This window comes from Ostrinia furnacalis, unplaced genomic scaffold (genome assembly GCF_004193835.3).
Source record: "Ostrinia furnacalis isolate ACB-3 unplaced genomic scaffold, ASM419383v2 OfSCF3139, whole genome shotgun sequence".
Lineage (NCBI taxonomy): Eukaryota > Metazoa > Arthropoda > Insecta > Lepidoptera > Crambidae > Ostrinia > Ostrinia furnacalis.
Window position 1 is genome coordinate 30,672 of NW_021133378.1, and position 19,661 is coordinate 50,332.

Here is a 19,661-nt window from a genome sequence, read left to right on the forward strand (position 1 = left end):
CCTTGAGCGCACTTTTCTTATTACATTAATTTTTAAATTATTAGTGCTATTTAATTTCGCTTTCATTTTTATTTAATTAAATATGTACTAAAAAATCATGATACGTTTTTATGTATTCCCAGTTCATAAAATAATGGTAGTAGTTTTTTTCTACTAAAAGTTGATATTTTCACGGAGCGCGCGGTACAACAATGGCAACACTTCAACTGTCACTGTCAATTTTCACCCCCGCGATGCGGTAGCGTCGGCGCGTGTGTATTTGTTTCAATAAAAATTTACTGTAATTTGTGTTTTGCAATTTGTGAAACTTCGTGTGATAAGTGGTTTTAATTGTGGAAACATGTTGGTGTTGTTTGAAACCCCAGCGGGGTACGCTATATTCAAGGTAAGCCATAACACGTGTTGATTATAACCTATCTTGTATGTGTGATAATTTTCTCAAAATTACGTAAAGAATTCAGTTTCTATAAACATTATTCACCAATTTACTTACAACTACAGTTCTGATGTTGCATTTTCATTGTTATATCACATAACAAGCATTTTATTTTATTCATGACAAGCTATTTACTCCAAACGCAAGGTTACCAAATGAAACTATAATACCACGTTTATTTCACTAATTACGGTGTGTTTAATAATTACCCAAAAAGTGTACTCAAATTTGATTTTACGTCCTTCAGACAATTAAATTATAAATCAGTAATACTCTTTGCATAAAATAGTGAACAGTGTGATAAAAAGCGCATAAATAATGGGTTTTGTTTATTTTTAGTTGTTGGATGAGTCAAAACTATCACAAATAGATGATTTGTATCAAGAATTCAATTCCCCAGAAGGAGCATCATCTGTGTAAGTATCATTGTTTATTACTAGTAAAATACAATAACAATACACTTTTAAAATAATGCTTTACTATATTGAGAATATAATGATTAAAGTGCCATGTTTCTAAAAATACCATTGTTGTAGTATTATTTATCAGTAACTAACTTTGGTTTTTTGTTATAATCAGTAACTATTGAGGTCAATTTATATTTGTAATGTTCTACGTTGACACATTTTTCTAATAATGATTTTTGTTCACAGTGTAAAGCTAAAGAACTTTATCAAGTTCGAAGACACAACAGAAGCCCTCGCAGCTACCACTGCAGCAATTGAAGGCAAAATCTCCAAACCATTGAAGAAAGCCCTCAAAAAGTATGTCAGCAAGGAAATACAAGACCAGCTGCTCGTCGGTGATGCCAAACTCGGAAGTGCCATAAGAGAAAAGTTTGATTTGCAATGTGTTTCCAACTCTAACGTTCAAGAGCTGCTGAGATGTATCCGTTCACAAATGGACAGCCTCCTCTCGGGCTTGCCAAAGAAAGAGATGACCGCCATGGCTTTGGGTCTCGCTCACTCACTCTCCCGATACAAGTTGAAGTTTTCACCAGACAAAATAGACACAATGATCGTTCAAGCTCAGTGTCTTCTGGATGATTTAGATAAGGAGTTGAATAACTACATCATGAGATGCCGAGAGTGGTACGGCTGGCACTTCCCTGAACTAGGAAAAATTATTACCGACAACACTTTATTTGTAAAAATAGTCAAATTAATTGGTACACGAGACAACGCCTCCAAGACGGATTTATCTGATATTTTGCCTGAAGATCTGGAAGAGAAAGTCAAAGAAGCTGCTGAGATATCCATGGGCACAGAGATCTCGGATGACGATATCATGAACATCCAGAATTTATGTGATGAAATAATTAACATAACTGATTATAGGACACATTTAACAGACTACCTCAAAGCTAGAATGATGGCTATGGCTCCGAACCTAACGGTTTTGATCGGTGAACATATTGGTGCTAGGTTAATAGCTCATGCAGGATCATTGATGAATTTGGCAAAGCACCCAGCGTCAACTATACAGATTTTTGGAGCAGAGAAAGCGTTGTTCCGTGCGCTCAAGACGAAGAAAGACACACCGAAGTATGGTTTGATTTACCATGCACAGTTAGTAGGGCAATCTAGTGCTAAGAATAAAGGGAAGATGTCAAGAATGTTAGCGGCCAAGGCAGCGCTGGCAACGAGGGTGGATGCGTTTGGAGAGGAGGTGTCGTTTGAGCTGGGGGCCGAGCACAAGGTCAAGCTGGAGAACAGGCTGCGGCTGCTGGAAGAAGGCAACCTGAGGAGAATCAGTGGCACAGGCAAAGCAAAGGCCAAGTTTGAGAAATATCACAGTAAGAGGTGAGTAAAAAAAAACTTCACTTATTCCCATAAAACGTAGGTACTTTCACTTTCCTTTATTGTTTGACTGGTGTTAATTTGAGCCACCATGTTCATCTGACAATTTTATTAGTCTGATGACATGAAGTTGACATACTTTCTGAAGTATGAAATAACTCAAAACCTATATTTATGTACTTCAATACAAGATAACTGTTTTTGGTCTTAAATTAATCCTATAAAGAAAATCTCAAAATTAAAGTTGCCAAAATTAAAACTGTATGTAGTAGACACTCAAACTTTAATATGAGTTCTAAACTCAATAATATCAAGCCTGCAATTTAACCAATAGCATTTTAACATTTTTGAGATCCAGAATAAGGACATAACTGTTCTCTCTTGGTCAATTTAGTCTGTACCATAGCCTGACTGTATGCCTATTGCCTTGTTTTTAACAGTATACTATAGCCCTAAGTGTCGCAAACTCCTGGTCAATTCATCTACGACTCTATGCCGGTTGTATTAAGGCTTACTTTGTTTCCCAGTGAGGTGAGTCAGTACCCGACCGGCGCCGACAGCACGCTCGGCAAGGCGGTGAAACGCGAGCGCGACGACGGCGTCGACGAGGAGGACGGCGTCGCACCTAAGAAGATCAAGCTGGAAGATGGCGCTAATGATGTGAGTTACATTGATTTTTGATTGATTTTTAACTGACACAAATTACTAATAGTCCCGTTAGCTCCTCGTACTAAGCTAAATATGCTTGTGTCACGAGTGAGCTCACCACAATTATTGTCGAGCGGCGGCAGGGACCGAACTCGCGTTCCCCGGATCACGACTCGGCCAGTCCGACCCCTTCACCGTTCGGCTATCGTGGCTACATTCGTTTATTATGCAGCAGCATAATGTAGTATGAAAACTATTGTAAAACAAGCTTCTGCCCAAGTTTTGCCAGTGTAAAATTAAAGTCACAGATCATTATAAATTATAGCCTAATATGTTATTCGGGTGTATAAACAATAATACTTTAAAGTTTCATCAATATCCGTTCAGTTTTTGCGTGTAAGAGTAACAAACATACATCCTTACAAACTTTAACATTTATAATAATTAGTAGGACAAACATTCATCAAAAACAAAGAGTTTTATCTGTGTTAAGTTTCATCAAAATCTGTTCAGTAGATTACGGCTTACGGCGGAAGAATAACAATATAATACTTACATTTCTAAATTTCAATAGATTTATCTTTATTTGAAAACTCTTTGATTTGAAGCCCAAATAGTTATTGTAGTTTCTCTTTGAAATGAGTTATTTATGTGTTTCAAATAAAGAAATAAACTAAATTAACAAAAATGATGTTACGCTGCAAAAAAATCTATATATATAAAAGAAAGTCGTGTTAGTTACTTCGCTTATAACTCAAGAACGGCTGAACCGATTTAGCTGAAAATTGTCAGGGAGGTAGTTTAGAGCCAGGAGAAGGACATAGGATACTTTTTATCCCGTTCGAAATAAAAAAAAAAGTCTGCTTATTTATTGCCATTAAGGCGGAACAAAGTTCGCCGGGTCAGCTAGTGTATTATAAAACTAACTCAATGTTCCTCTCTTTGGCCCAGGTGTCACCTAAGAAGAAGATTAAGAAAGAAATCAAAGAAGAACCAATGGAAGACAATGAGAACGGCCTAGAGACCTCAGCAGCGCCTTCTTCTGAAAAGAAAAAGAAAAAAAAGAAAAAATCCGAGTCCAACGACGCTAATGAATCGCTGGTCGAACCCAAATCCGAGCCCGAGGAGCCCAAAAGCGATAAGAAAAAGAAGAAGAAAAAACACACACAAGACGAGTGATACTGCTAGTCAAATTACAACGGCATTGATCAATACGAAATATGAAGGATTATTTCTATTTTTTTACAATATTTTGCCCTAAGTAGGTACACCTTTTATGAGTTGCAATCATACAGGGTGGAAACGGTAAGAGATCTCACTCGATTATTTCTAAACTATACAAGATATTGAAAAACTGGTTACTGATCCTGAAAGTGCTTCAAGAGCTCTTTCAAACGGTACCAATAATAGGTTACCGAATAAACTGGATCTATCTGAAAATTCAATGTTTCCAGCTTCCATACTAAATGTATGCCAGACATACATCAGTAACTAGTTTATTGATATCTTGTATAGTTTAGAAATAATCGAGTGATATCACTTATCGTTTTCACCCTGGATAGTGTCAATCCGTCATATTTCGTATTGGCCAATGTAAAGACGGGAACGACACGGGTCATTCAGTGTGTGTGAGGATGATGAGAATGTATGTTAAGGTATTAATTGTTAAGAACTACAGATTACATTATGTAAGTGAACTGTTTATGAAAATATATTGAGAATCAATCTCGATTTTTGCATTTTGATTTTACGTATTATGGCATAATAATCAGTATCATTAGATGTTCAATGAGAAGGCATAAACGGAAGGTTTATTTTCGAAAGTGGCAGTAAATATAATTAAATAATACTGTTTAAAAAGTTAGTATTTATACGTCGACTTCGTAACTTCCATGGTGATAGTTTTCTAAAAATAGTTGTTCTTTTCTGATATTTGTGTTCTCTAATAAGAATGTAATTTACTTAATTAACTGTCATGGCAGTCTACGTGTTAACTGATATAAGTTAACTAGAAAAATAGATTTTTAAAAATCTGCTATGCTACTCATATGAACTACCAAAAAGTCCTCATCCACAAGCCATGAAAACAGAAAAACTAAATATTATTCATTGGCCCCTCGCCAAATGCCGTCCCCTCTCGATACCAGTTCAAAGCATAATTAAAATCGATGCAACAGCTGTTTCCCGCCATTTTGCCGCGCTTTCGCCATTTTTAGTTCACCTTTTTCGGTCCAATTAGTAAGTTGGGACGGTTTTATTGTCGGCTTAATTTAATAAAGGTCGTTTTAATTATTTTCCGGTCCAGTAATAGAGCCTGTGCCCTGAACTGTTTATGTTGTCAGAACAAGCGGAAGGTGAAATGAATTTCGCCTGGAAGCATTCAATATAATCTACCTAAAGACCTAAACCTAAGGAATAATGATATTATTCTTTGCCTAAGGTTTAAAATCAATAAATTAGACATAGGTATACTAGTAGGATGCTGTGCTCGCTACTGTACCTACCATGGGTAATGAAAGTTGTTAAAAAACTAGGTAACAAGTCAAACATTTTTGTTGCTAAACATATTCTGAGCACAATCAACCATTACAATACTAATCAGGCCTCCCCAGGCAATTAAACTACAGCTCTATCATGGTAATAATATTTCTAAAGACAAAATATCAAGGCAATTGCCGTCTAAAATCCTACCTATTTACGCACAAAGCTACACGCCTCATTCATATTCAGCCATTTTTCTAAGTCGCCCACTGCGGGTGGTTTGTTGTCACTAGAGCTTTGCTTCGCTTATTGCGGGATAATCTCCCCGTCCCCCCTCTAGGGGAAATTGGCCAATCCTGTTTGTCATCGGGGACTGCAGATGGGGCTAGTTCTGAGCTATAACTGAGGAACTTGTCTCATTGTAGACGTTCCTAGCACACCTTATGAGGCAACTTCGTAGGTTTCAAAGTTGGTACTAAAAGCATTTCTGTGCAGTGCCGTAACTAGCCTTTTATGCGCCCGGTGCGAGCTTTCAAAACTGCGCCCTTGAAAAATGCTTGGTCTGGTCATTTCTGCGCCCCTCCAGGGTCTGCGCCCTGTGTCTGGGCACCGCTGGCACCGCCCTAGTTACGGCACTGTTTCTGTGTGATCTGGAAAGGGAGTCATTGGTGTATCTAGGTATATTTCTGCAGGTGACCTAGCCAATTGGTCTTGTTTTATTTTATCTTATTGTCCTAATTAAATTTGCCCCATTTGGGAATAAAATCCGACAGCCAGTGGTGGTGGGGTGTAGGTTGAATTGCTGATAAATACCTAATTTTATCATCAGTGATGATTTTAATTGTGTAATTATTTCAAGATGGCACAAATAAACCTCTTAAAGAGGCTTGATTGCCATTAAACAAAAGAGGAAGTAGATTAATTCAAAAGAGTTCATTCTTCTCACTTAATATTAAAATTTTTTTACTCAAGTTGTAGCAAAGGCTGCTTCGTTTCCTAAGTATTTTGTGAAGTTCTTTGTTCTCGAAGATAAATGAATAAACTTCATATTTCTCGAGCAATAGCTGGAGTGTTGCAAGTAACATAATGCAATCAAACCCTGAACTCCGACGTCGCTAATAAACCGAACGCTGCAATAACCGGCAAACATCTCCGGACAGGGTGACCAGTTCCAAAAGTAAATCCGGACGGACTTATAAACACTCCTAAGTCCTTTAAAGCGGTTTTATTTCATTTAGAGCTGAAGTCTCCAAACTGTTTTCTCGTAGATTATAGTTACTTGAAGTTTAAACGGTTTCGGGTGTTGTTTTTCAAATCCATCTGTTCCTTTGCATGATAATTTTCTCTGTGATTGAAAACTAGACCATGCCACTATCGTTAACCTTCTATTGTAATCCATGTACCCCAATAAATGTCTCCACTCAAACCTTGCAGGTCACAATCAATCCATTAAGAGCTACAACACAAATAAAATTAAAAATTGTAACAGCGCACGTCTAATCTTTCCAGAGTTTAATCTTATTTATTGCAAAGTCAATAGCAATTTATTATTGTACCGTCAGAAAAGGGACAGTCTCGTTTTATCCGTACGCCTGGCTACCCCATACCCGGAGCAGTCGATCGGAACTTAAGTTAACAAGAAAAATGCCCGCGCCCCAGCTCGAGTGTTCAGTAATTGCTGGCAATGTAACAATATTGTACTGAGCTACTCTATGTTAAGTTACAAGGGCAGATCGTCAAAATTATTTATATATCTTTTGTATACAGGGTGGAAACGATAAGTGATCTCACTCGATTATTTATAAACTATACAAGATATCCAAAAACTGGTTACTGATCCTGAAAGTGCTTTATGAGCTCTATCCAACGGTACCAATAATAGGTTACCAAATAAACTGGATCTATCCGAATATTCAATGTTTCCGGCTTACATACATTTAGTAAAACCACATAATATTAAAAACTATACAAGATATCCAAAAACTGGTTACTGATCCTGAAAGTGCTTCACGAGCTCTATCCAACGGTTTAGAAATAATCGAGTGAGATCACTTATCGTTTCCACCCTGTATTTTAGTACATACTATGCGCACACAGATTTAGACAAAGTCACTAATCTATTATTTATCACTGAGTTCTTTCTTTCGTTACTTTTACGTTGTTTTGTATCAGTGTTTGCCTTGTTGTGCCTTCGCGTCGTCCTACTTATCTTTGTTAATAATATGGGGGCATTTTTGTCGATAAAATTGATATCACAACACCGCCTTAAATTATCGCTAGCCCTATCCCAAACACACTGTATAATTTTAATGCATTAGTTAACACCAAAATTTAATAAAAAAAATAGTATCAAGATATTTTATCTTATTACTAGTATAGCGCGGACTGTAGTTACAACTTTAACTACTTTTTCTAACATCTCAAAGAACAAAAGTTAACAAAAGTGCTCCTCGCAGAGTGCAGTACACGTCTATTACCGGGCTGCTTCCTTAGTTAACAATAACAACAAGCACCGCAGTTAACACATTTAACCGCGACTTTAACAGCTGCAGTTTAATGACAAAACTTCGTTGCCAATTGCACGGCGCCGTTATAATAACTAACTTGAACTCCTAGAAGTTACTTGTTGATACATCTTTCCTAGTGTTCTATCTTGCTCTTGAACAAGTATTAACTTAACATAGTCGATGTAGATAGTGCTTAATGAGTTTTGTTCAGATTATTTTCTTTGTTTTTCTTAACTACCCGCATTTTCTCTAATATTTGCCTGGTACCATCCGCTGCTGTCTAAATTAGTCTGCGAATTATTGTCGCTCACTCCGGACGGGCGTCGCGTTAACAAGTTTTTTTCACTATTTACCGTATCTGATCGGCATATTCTTGTGGACATCAAGATTCTGCCGAAATACGGTGGCATCTTATGTATTGTAATAAGACTAACTTATAGTGTTATCGACCGTAGTTAAACTAATATTGTAAAGTGTGTGTGTTTGTGAGATATACCTATCTGTCTCTATGATATGTTGTTTGTAAATGGACATGATCTAGTTGGTTCTTCAATATTATCCGTAACTAGAACAGGTGAGTAACCTATACTGTAAGTAAGTACCTAGTTTAATTTGATTCGTTATCCCCATTCTTTCATATTCTTATATTATGCATTTTTTATCAATATGAATGTTAACCCGTCCGACTACCTACTCTTTCATCAATCTAGTCAATGAATACCGAAATCCATTGAAGAAATTGAAAGTTGGAAAAGCACAATTAAGGTTGTAGTTAAAGCTCAGCTTCATTTGCGGCTAGTTAAGTTTGAAGCTGAAACAGTTAATTTAATTGAATCAATCATAGCATTTTGAAAGAGCCCTCAACAAGTTAAATTATCACTTGGCGTCTGTCTACCGATTACGTTGGCAACGTTGTTATAAGCTAGCTTGGAGCAGCTAATTTAAACTGGCCACAGCGGCCCGGACGCCCCGGACGCCCGGACGACCCGGACGGCCCGGACCGCATTATATCCGTCGGCACTGCACTGATTTGTGCTGTTTTGGTGCGAAACCACTGCTTTGGACTTAATAGGGAAATAAAGTGGTAATCAGACGCTTTGGATGAAATCCAGCTTTGGATTTCATCTTGAATCTTAATTAAGTAGTTACTCTTTATTAAAGCCTGGTACATCAATAGGTACCTACCTACTTTTGTGGGACTCTAAACTGTAGGTACTTAGTACTAAAGGTGACAGCATAAGGCAGTGTAGGTACCTATACATATTTTGCCTGTGATTCTAATTTGTTGCTTTTGTGATGATGACTGTAAGGGGCCATCCATAAAGTACGTCACACGAATTTCATGATTTTTGACCCCCCCTCCGTCCTTGTCACAGGTGGTCACATTTCTGCCCCCCCTCCCTAGTGTGACGTCACATGTTTTGCAATTTCACATCGAAAAATTATTAAATTAACAGCAGTTCCGAAATTAGTTTTATTTCTATTTAAATTAAGTACTTTTCAAATATTTGAAACAATTGAAATGTGATGTCACGAAACTTAGGACCCCTCCCACCCCTTGTCACACCATGTCACACTTTGTCAACCCCCTCCCCCCCTCTTTACGTGTGACGTACTTTATGGATGACCCCTAATATTCATCATCATCAACATCTTTTCAGCCATAGGACGTCCACTGGCCTCCCCCAATGCTTTCCATATTGAACGATTGGTAGCGGTCTGCGTCCAGCGCTTCCCCGCTACCTTTACGATGTCGTCGGTCCACCTTGTAGGTGGACGTCTCACGCTGCGTTTCCTGGTACGCGGCCTCCATTCCAAAACCTTGCTGCCCTATCGGCCGTCAGTTCTGCGTACTATGTGTCCTGCCCATTGCCACTTCAGCTTGCTAATCCGTCGGGCTATGTCAGCGACTTTAGTTTGTTTACGGATCTCCTCATTTCTGATTCGATCTCGCAATGAAACACCAAGCATAGCCCTGTCCATAGCACGCTGTGCATCTTTGAGCTTATAGTGAGAGGCCACGTTTCTAGATGAGATAAATGTATGCCTATGAGTTTCTGTATGATGACTGTAATTTATTTGCTATTTCGTATTTCAATACTACCAAAAACAACAAAGTTCATAAAAACAAAAGTTATTTAGGTACGAGAATCCGAGCGTTTCCATCACATTACAGTTTTTTGTTCTTCCCCCAATATCACTCGCTTTCAGCGCAATCTTAGTATAACAGATATCACTCATGAAAACGTCCAACACAAAACATGAAAGCGAATTCATTCATTTCATTACGTAAGTGAACTAGCTATGGGTGAATGTTGGACTCAGTAGGTTTACTATACGAGTAAACAACACGTCAAAAATGTCTAAATAGCTCATACCAGAACTTTGTTCTGTATTCTAAGGAAAATACATTATGCTGAACTTCCATCAAAAGTTATGAATGTATTTTTATTTCATACAGCTGTGTCTTTTTACAAGCTTTATGTTTTGTTAGGACCAGATCTGCTGCAACCAGGGTATCATATTAAAATTAAATGTTATTTACCCTGAAGCCCTCGAAAGAGGTAGCGGGTAGGCAATTACAGTTTATAATTTTTACAATCGTTCGATTCGGGTGAGATTCGAACTTGACCGGTTTTATTTCAATAAATGAAATAATTTCATGCCTTCAGCTTCGTGGGCCATGGCCAGTTAGGGTCCTCTGGATTCCCTCCGTTTTGAGTTTCCGGACACATGTTTGTTCACAGTTTATGCAGATTTAAATCAACCTCGAATAGCCTATATCCTTTTACAATATACTCGTACCACAGTAGATAATTATACTGTGCTCGTACACTAACACATGTTTGTTCTCAATTTAGATGTCATGTTAAAAATGCTATTGTTAATGAACAATAGCATTTTAACAATTAACTACTACTCATAGGTGTTCGTAGGTATATCTAACTACAGCCTGGGTTATTGACGTCTAAAACCTGCACCCAATGGAATTGTAACTTGTTTGGTTTAATATCTATGTAATGTTTAGTTGCTATGTCCGTCATCTCACGCAGGAGTATGGCGTTACTGTATCATCTCTATTGTAGGGTAGGCCGAGATTCAGAGAAGCAAACCTCGTAACCCGTGAATGAGTGAATGGCCGTGCGATTTGCATGTGAATGTGTTAAATCATATTTCGCTCTCGTCTTCCGAAACTAAAATCCGTTTCAACGTTCCGCTCCGTCCCTCTGAAGTTCGGACACGGTAAATGGAATTAGAATTAGATGTTCCAAGTTAATTCCTCTTCAAATCACAATACGTTTGAATGAGTTCTTCTTACCTATTTCATTTACGGACGCGAAAACTCTAATACATTTTCCATCGTTCGTTTCATCCATGTGATAATAAAAATTAAAAGTGTATTTTTTCATAGTTTTAGTAAGTAGTATGAAATCACAAACCTGATGTCTGATGTCCTGAACCTGATACCTATATTGATTTTCCACAGGCGTGTAAACTAGTTTAGTCAGACAGTCGGCCTCCGAGTTTCATTGTTATGTACCTGCCTAGCCTACTTACAAAAAGTTATGCCCATTTTTCTAAAACAACTCTTATTATAACAAAGCCCAAGCCCAAGTCGTATTTTTCTCACGTTATTATTTGTTGGGTCAAAACACCATGTAAAGAGGATGTTTTATCATTTTTCCCACGCATTGTGCCCCACTCGAGTAGCACAAACATATTGTGTGTCCCTTGCAAATAGCCATTTGATTCCGTCCACACTGGCGTCGAGTTTCGCACAACTACGACAGTTTACCCACATAGGTACAGTCAGCGTCAAATACATACAAAGTTCGTGACACCCAACATAGCCAAAAAGTTCGCCACACGTCTTTGTTACAATTGGAATAAGGTTGTCAAATTTATTGGCAATCGGTGTCACGAACTATGAGGCTGACTGTACAGTCACATACACAATCTCCGTACGTTAACGAAGCAAATCATAAAGTTTTAACGGCTCTTTGACAACACCGAAGTGCTCCCCTGACACTTGTTGTGCGCATCATCAAATAGGAATGTGATATACTCTTAGATACGATTAGATAAAATCGCATACATTAGTTTTGTAACTCGCTTAGATGTTACTTTGTGGAAGGAGGCAGAGCAGTTAACTGAAGAAGACATAATAAATAAATAATAAATAAATCATTTATTTCCCCTCACAAACTTAGGTTAAATTACATTTGGTAAAAAAAATACATTACGCTATAGGTACTTAATACTAAGTTTGTGTGGGACTGGTGCCTGAAATAGGTTTTGTTTAAAACCTGTTCTACAGGTCACCAGGCCCCCACCCGTGGAATATTATATGGTAGTATAGCGGTAAGACCCTTAAGTGCGATAGTTTGCGAAAACAAATTGATGTTTGCCTGTTACTTTACACATCTATTCGAAAAGCCATAGGACGAATTTGTTGTTACTTGACAGTATTATTATAAAGATTATTAGGTTTAATCGTGAGGTCTTATCTGCGTAGGCAGGAAATAATTAACTGAAAACAAAAAAGCCAATTATTATCTGAAAGACGACCATTTCTTCTCAGATTTAGTTATGTGCCCCTGATAAATACTCAATCTATACCATTCCTCATTTTTTTTTTCGAATTTGATCATGATTTTACCAACCCTATGAGTGTGATCATCACATAGATCACGTCGTGAATGTGGAAGTCATATCAATGTCCCCGTGTTCTTTTCCGGACTGACTCTACCGCTCAAATAATGCTAAATCCTGTAGGTACTATGGCAAACCCAAAATATTGACAAAAGAACCAAGCTCTACAATCCCGATGGTGTAATAGGACCATTATCATCCTCTAAAACAAAGTGCCAAACCCTCCGTAAATCGCATTGTAACATTTAATATCAGCAATTCCATACACCTGCGTGCAGTATGTAGACTAATGTAGAACGGCCATAACCGCCGTAACTCCGAACAACTAATAACGAATTAATGCCGCAACTCCGGCGATCCCGGAATTAGTTGCGGGCAGCGACCGGCACCCAATTATCCGGGCACATCCCAGACAGAGTTTTATGAACGTTGCCCAATCGGCACCTACCGAAATGGGTATGGTTAGGCGGTTTTATTGTCAGTAGTTACGGAATCAATTAAAACCCTTTTCNGTCGGCTGAGGCCTTTCGCTCCCCCTTTCCACTGCTTCTTTCTGTGAAAGAACACTTTCACAGAAAGTAAGCACACTATAGGTACCATAACATTATTTGTCTCATCATATATTTTATACTAATGTAGATATTGTTTACGAAAGCGAGCGGGTTCATTCCGTACCTGTACGCTTCATGCGTTCTCTAGCAAAAGCTGAAAATCAGTGTTCTGCCCTTTTGAGGGTAGTGTTTATACTGAGCTCTTTGCTTTTTGCATCGCTGCGGCACACATTACTCTGACGCAGGGAACTATTTGAAACGCTAGTCATCTTTATCTTATGTTGTTTTGTCACTTTTGTTATGTTGCAACTGTTGAAATTATTACTAACCTGTGTAACAAAATACCAGTGTGTCTGTGTGTCACCTAGTGTGTTTCTTGACTAACTAACTTTATTTCGATATTGAACTGAATTTCAATAGCAACTATACATAATGTGTGTGTTAAAAGCATTAAAAAAAGTGTGTTACAACAAATAAACAATTTATCTATTTAACTCACGCCTCTTCCCGATTGGTAGGGAGAGGTCATTTCCAACCGCCGCTCGTTCGCTTAGGCTGGGCACTGTTGGAGCGTGTCAGTCTGCTGCGGTGACTCACGTGCCAAGACTGCAGTGTTAACTGACAACCATCTACAGGCTCTCGGCCTATCATCATCATCATCATCATCATTTCAGCCACACGACGTCCACTGCTGAACATAGGCCTCCCCCAATGACTTCCACATCGCACGATTGGTAGCGGCCTGCATCCAGCACCTTCCTGCTACCTTTATCAGGTCGTCGGTCCACCTTGTGGGTGGACATCTCGGCCTATACGGTGGAGGAATGACCCGAAGCACCCATGGCCCGGTAGAACCTGGGTCGCCCTTTGTGTGAGGCGAACATGCCGTCGCACCCACTCCTCTATAAAACGACAGAACTGCCTCTATGGTGCGAGGTAAAATTTGGCTGACGGCCAGGCGAACCCTTCAGCACTCTAGGGCCTAGATCCTCAAGCCTCTACCTTTTGGTTTCCACCTCTCGTGGTGCACGTACCTACACGTACATTTCCCCTTGGGACCTATGGTCACCTCGCAACTGGCGTCTATTCTCGGTTGTCGACACTAGCTTTGTCGCCACTGAGGATAAATGGCATAAATAATATCGATTGTCACCAGTGGTGACATATACTTTCCCAGTTGTAGCTACAGGCTTTCTCACAACTTATGTCAAATTAGAAAAATACATCCCAATTATGCCTAGTGTGGACGTACGCAAATATTGACGCAAATGTCATCGTGCATGACATACGTAAAGTAAAAGTCAAGTAACACCAGATGAATATAAATATTATTAATTTTATTAATAATTCGTACGCGTGGACCTCGTTTTACTCCTTAGTTCGTAAAATCTGTTGTTTGATATCATGTTGATAGATGGCGTTTCACGGCATTTACGAACGTCAAAAACAGTAGTTTGTCCAGCGCCGTAGATTTTAACCAAAGACGATAGATTGCGCTTTTTAGACACGTCTTATTTATTTATTGAAATGTATTTGTCACATATCGTCATAAATTATAGCCTATAATTATGTTAATCTGGTTTATAAACAACTAGCTTTCCGCCCGCGGCTTCGCCCGCGTGGAATTTTGTCTGTCACAGAAAAACTTTATCGCGCGCGTCCCTGTTTCAAAAACCGGGATAAAAACTATCCTATGTTCTTTCCCGGGACTCAAACTATCTCTATGCCAAATTTCATCAAAATCGGTTGCGAGGTTTAAGCGGGAAAGCGTAACAGACAGACAGACAGACAGAGTTACTTTCGCATTTATAATATTAGTTGGGATAATACTGTAAAGTTTCAACAAAATCCGTTCAGTAGTTTTTGAGTGAAAGAGTAACAAACATCCAGACATCCAATAAAGGCTAGAGTCCCCGATCATGTCGCCTCGTCCCTGCGATCCTCCAACTAGCAGAAGCTGTGAAGCAACTCGGCGTGTGCGCTCGGCGCGCGCGCTGCGCCATGTGGTGCGACCTCACCCTCACCGTGGCGCTGGCGCCCGCGCCCGCCCGCCCGCACCCCGCCCAGGTCAGTGGCTTGACCAAACTGGGCCCTACAGCCTTAGTAATAGAGGCTAGAGTCCCTGAGTGTGTTCTAAGATCCTCCGACTAGCGAAAGTAGCTTAGCGAAGCTAGACCTAGAGCTTCAGTAATAGAGGCTAAATTTCCCCAAGTGTGTTAAGTTACTACGATCCTCCCAGCAAGGTCAGTGGTGACAGTAGCTTAGCGAAGCTAGACTCTTAGAGCCATATTAGCAAAACCTATCCCCAAGTGTCTTACTAAGATCCTCCAACTGACGGAAGCAAGGTCAGTGGTGACAGTAGCTTAGCGAAGCTAGACTCTTAGAGCCATATTAGCAAAAACTATCCCCAAGTGTCTTACTAAGATCCTCCAACTGACGGAAGCAAGGTCAGTGGTGACAGTATCTTAGCGAAGCTAGACTCTTAGAGCCATATTAGCAAAGGCTATCGCCAAGTGTCTTACTAAGATCCTCCAACTGACGGAAGCAAGGTCAGTGACGAGAGTAGCTTAGAGTCAACCCATATTAACAAAAGCTAGATCCCCAAGTGTCTTAAGTTACTACGATCCTCCCAGCAAGGTCAGTGGCGACAGTAGCTTATCAAAACTGGACCTTACACCCCCAGTAGTAAAGGCTAGAGTCCCCGATCATGTCGCCTCGTCCCTGCGATCCTNGCCAAACGGCGTAAACGCTCTTAAGTGCTTTTGGCTGGTTTTTAAATAAACCAGTAAATGGAGGATTTGGTCTACACTCCCCACGCTGGCGAGACGGGTTGGAGAGGCCAAATCCTTCACTGGCAAATTAGAGAGTCATGCTCCTGCAGTGGAGACTAAATGACCTGATGATGATAAATAAAACTTTTTGATTAGACTACTCTATCAGACGCCATTTCTCAGCGAACCTACCAAGTAACAAGGAGACAAGACTAAAAAATACCTAGAGTCAGCCTTGACCTCAATTAAACTAATTATTAGATGTAATATCCATAAATCTAACCACAGCTAATAAAAAACCATTAATAAACCCCAAAATTTACTGCACAGAATTAGAATTTTATTCATAGCTCAAAATTAACATTCTGCCAACGGAGGACTTACAATGCTTTTTAATGAGCTTTTTGAAAGCTCTGTTATTATTACCGCCATCAAAATGTAACCAAAATGGCATAATTCAAATACAACAAATCAGTCTATTAGGAACCAGCTCAGAGGAGGTAGGAAGAAGTTATGGTCACAGTCGTGACCCTCAGAACAGTAGAAGTATGTGCAGTAGGTACCACTTAATACATTATCATGGAAACACTACATCCTATAGGATGCTGAGTGCCTGCCTAGCCTCTTAGGTAACTTTTGTGGCACCTGCGACAAAGTTTACCCACTGAAATTCAAAGTCAAGTCAATTTTATGGAATTTAATTGAAAATACTTAGAATAGAGGTTCGATTTTCTCAGCAATGTTGCTAGTGTTGCTACCTACGTATTTATTTTGCCCAATAAACTTCGTCATTAAATAGTTTATTTAGAAACTTTCCATTTATTACACAACTTCTCTCAAATCAAACGGAATATTTCAGTGAAGTAGAACTACTCCATCTATCTGTTCTGTGCCTTCTTTATGAATATTCATTTCCGAAAGAGAGAGCTTGCGTCCAGGCCGGCCGGGAGGAATTCATTTCATGCTCTACTCGCTGACTGCTTCAAGTGTTGATGATGAGCTAACATGTCAGCGGACTGTTTAGATTAGTCTCTTATGATTTACTTGCTAGCTTAGTTTAGAAACATACCCCCTTACTAATAAAACTTACACGCTCGTTGATCAGTGTTTTAAAGTGACATTTGGTATGGAAATGTCATTTTAAAACAGTGTTCAACAACTGTGTAACTTTTTATTAGTAAGGGGGATAATGTTTAATAGTCTTTAATAAGTAAGATTATGTAGTAATGAAATAGTTATATCATTTAAAACATCATTAATGTTATGTATGACATATACTTAGACGTTAGGTACTAGCGGCACCCGCGACTTCGTATGTACGCGTGGTCCCCGTTTTACTCCCTTAGGGATTGAATTTTGCAAAATCCTCCTACAAGCACCTTTCGTTCTAAAAGAAACATGCAAAATTTGAGACTCCTAGCACTTGTAGTTTCTGAGATTTCGTGATGAGTGAGTCAGTCAGCCTTTCGCTTTAATAGATATAGATGTGAATATTTTGCTTCTGTTCACTTGGAATTACATTTATAAAAGACAACAATCCCCCTTTATAGTTTGGTAAAACAACGCCGGCAAACATTTGCCCATCGTTCTTTTAGACCGGCCAACAGAACGGACAGCAACTCGTAATGGGCAATACATCTCGCGCCGGACGGGACTTGCTAACAGCCGCGGCAGTGACGATCGATGCCCGTAGACTTAAGAGGCTGGTGCAAGGGACACTCAGAGACTGGACTCTTTTGGTTTCCAAATCAAGAAATTGCGGAAACCCCAAAAAAATAGGGAGGAGTGCCGCTGGCTTGCCAATAAGCCACGTGGCTGTGAAAATCGATTGTAGACATAAGTGTCTGATCATCAGACTCTGATGGCAGGCACACCCTGAATCTTGCCCCTTGAGAGTGATCCATCCGACCAATTTCAATCCCCTTATCAGCTACAAGAATCCACTTTTATTCAAATTACTTCTCTAAAAAATTACACATGTCTTTCTGCAAGTGCTGAATCGGTGACTCAACAATATAATTTTAATTGTTGTGTTTATTCATAATTCATACTTACTGATTTCGCAAATCGTTTTATCTAGTCTATAATCTTTTCTTGTCACTTGGCAGGGGCAGGGGATTCCATTGCTGAAAATAATTACGCTGTAGCTTGTCACTTGTTCCGTAGCCTCCCCCATTCGTCGCGACCAGCTTATTGGCGAGGCGACAACTGCGATTGCCGATTTGGGCGACGCGTGATTAACCGGCAATTGTTTTAGGACGCCGATTGTTCGCCGCCTGTCCTGCAGGCCGACTGCAATATTAATGGAGTTTGCTCACGTTGCTGCGCGGTGTAGATTTCCGCTTTGTAGTTTGAATTCGGGAATTTCTAATGTTTGCTAAACTCAAACAGGTTTATGTTATGGCTTTTAAACAGCACAAACAGCTCGGTTACAAACCTGTGTTGTAGTTATTATATTACTTAGTAGCAAAGGAAGGATTGAGGACAGGAGCCACATGAATTTTCGTTCAGAATTTTAAATTTAAATGTAAAGATGAAAAAACTGCATTTAAATAAAAGCCGAAAAGACTAATTTTATTGAAATAATAAAACCATCAACCATTGCTTTTCCCACTGTCATCAAGGAATTCATTAATAAAAACATGAAAGTAGAGATACGAATAGAAGTGCAAACTTAAAATCCGTGCACGCAAAACGTGCATAATCCGCGGCCACACACGTGCAACATAATGATGAAGTGCTCATAACCTGGCTACAGCTCGCGAGCTTGTTCCGATAAAGCCTTATTAACTCCGTCGAGCCTTCGTCAGCGAAGCGGAAGTAAGAAGCGCCTCGGCTAAGGCTCCACTCGGGGGTCTACGCTGTTAACCGATGTCGATATAGCTGTTTTACCCATCTCACATAAATAAGACAGATATAATTCATAGTCCCTGTTTTCTTGGTTTGTTTAAGTCTAATCATTCATTTATTTCAAACTTTATTGCACTTAGAAGTAATGTAAAAATACGAACTTATTGCTATGGAATGCAATGAGGACTACCATTATAACGTGTTAACGCCACTGTAGAGAGGTCCTGTCACTTGCTAATGGCTAAAACAGTCACGCCAACTTAGGGCCCTAGCCCACGGTGACTTTTTCGCATCGACAGCATCGCTGCTAACGCGCGTTAGTCGCTTTTGCAACGCACTACAGAAGTGATGCTAACGCGCTACAAACGCGCTACAAAAAGTCGCAGTGGGCGAGGGCCCTTAAGAGCGATGAAGTGGTACCTAGGAGGTAGCCTAGAGGTCTTGTCATCCGCTGGTAGTACCAACATTAAAATCGATATCCCTCATTATTCTCTCCCTGAAGAGATGCAAAACAGCAGCCATCTGACACCCTAAAGCACGATTGACGGGAACCCAGTAGACAAGGTTACTTGGTTATTCCAGAGTAGGTCCCCGGACTCAATTAAATTGTGCCAGCGGAGCTCAGATAGCAATGCACTTCACTCACGTTATCTCTCCCATTACACGTTCTACTGGCTCTGAATTAATAGCGGTTTTTAACTGGAAACAAAGGGGATGCAATCTTATAGATATACATTGTAGCGGACAATGGGGAAAGGTAATATGTATGAGATATCGCTTAAACTTTGTCACAGAAGGATACTAAAATATATAAAAATACAAAAGTTGTTATTTGATTCCAAAATTTCAAGTTGTTATCTATTAATGATATTTAAAAATACAATAAAAAGTAAAAAGAGTCTCCGTCGCCATCGCCAATAAGTGATGTGCATGTGATAAAATAAAATACTCAAAATGTTAGAGCA

At 39.4% G+C, this 19,661-nt stretch overlaps 1 protein-coding gene across 1 annotated transcript; it reads left to right on the forward strand.

The window, feature by feature from the left end:
* Window positions 1-201: 201 nt before the first annotated feature.
* On the forward strand, window positions 202-4,102 carry nop5 (nop5 ribonucleoprotein). The gene is made up of 5 exons (XM_028310983.1): window positions 202-385; window positions 776-852; window positions 1,090-2,238; window positions 2,763-2,895; window positions 3,835-4,102. Exons 1-5 carry the CDS (start codon window positions 341-343, stop codon window positions 4,060-4,062), a joined length of 1,632 nt encoding a protein of 543 aa, XP_028166784.1. The 5' UTR covers window positions 202-340; the 3' UTR covers window positions 4,063-4,102.
* The last annotated feature ends 15,559 nt before the right edge of the window (window positions 4,103-19,661 follow it).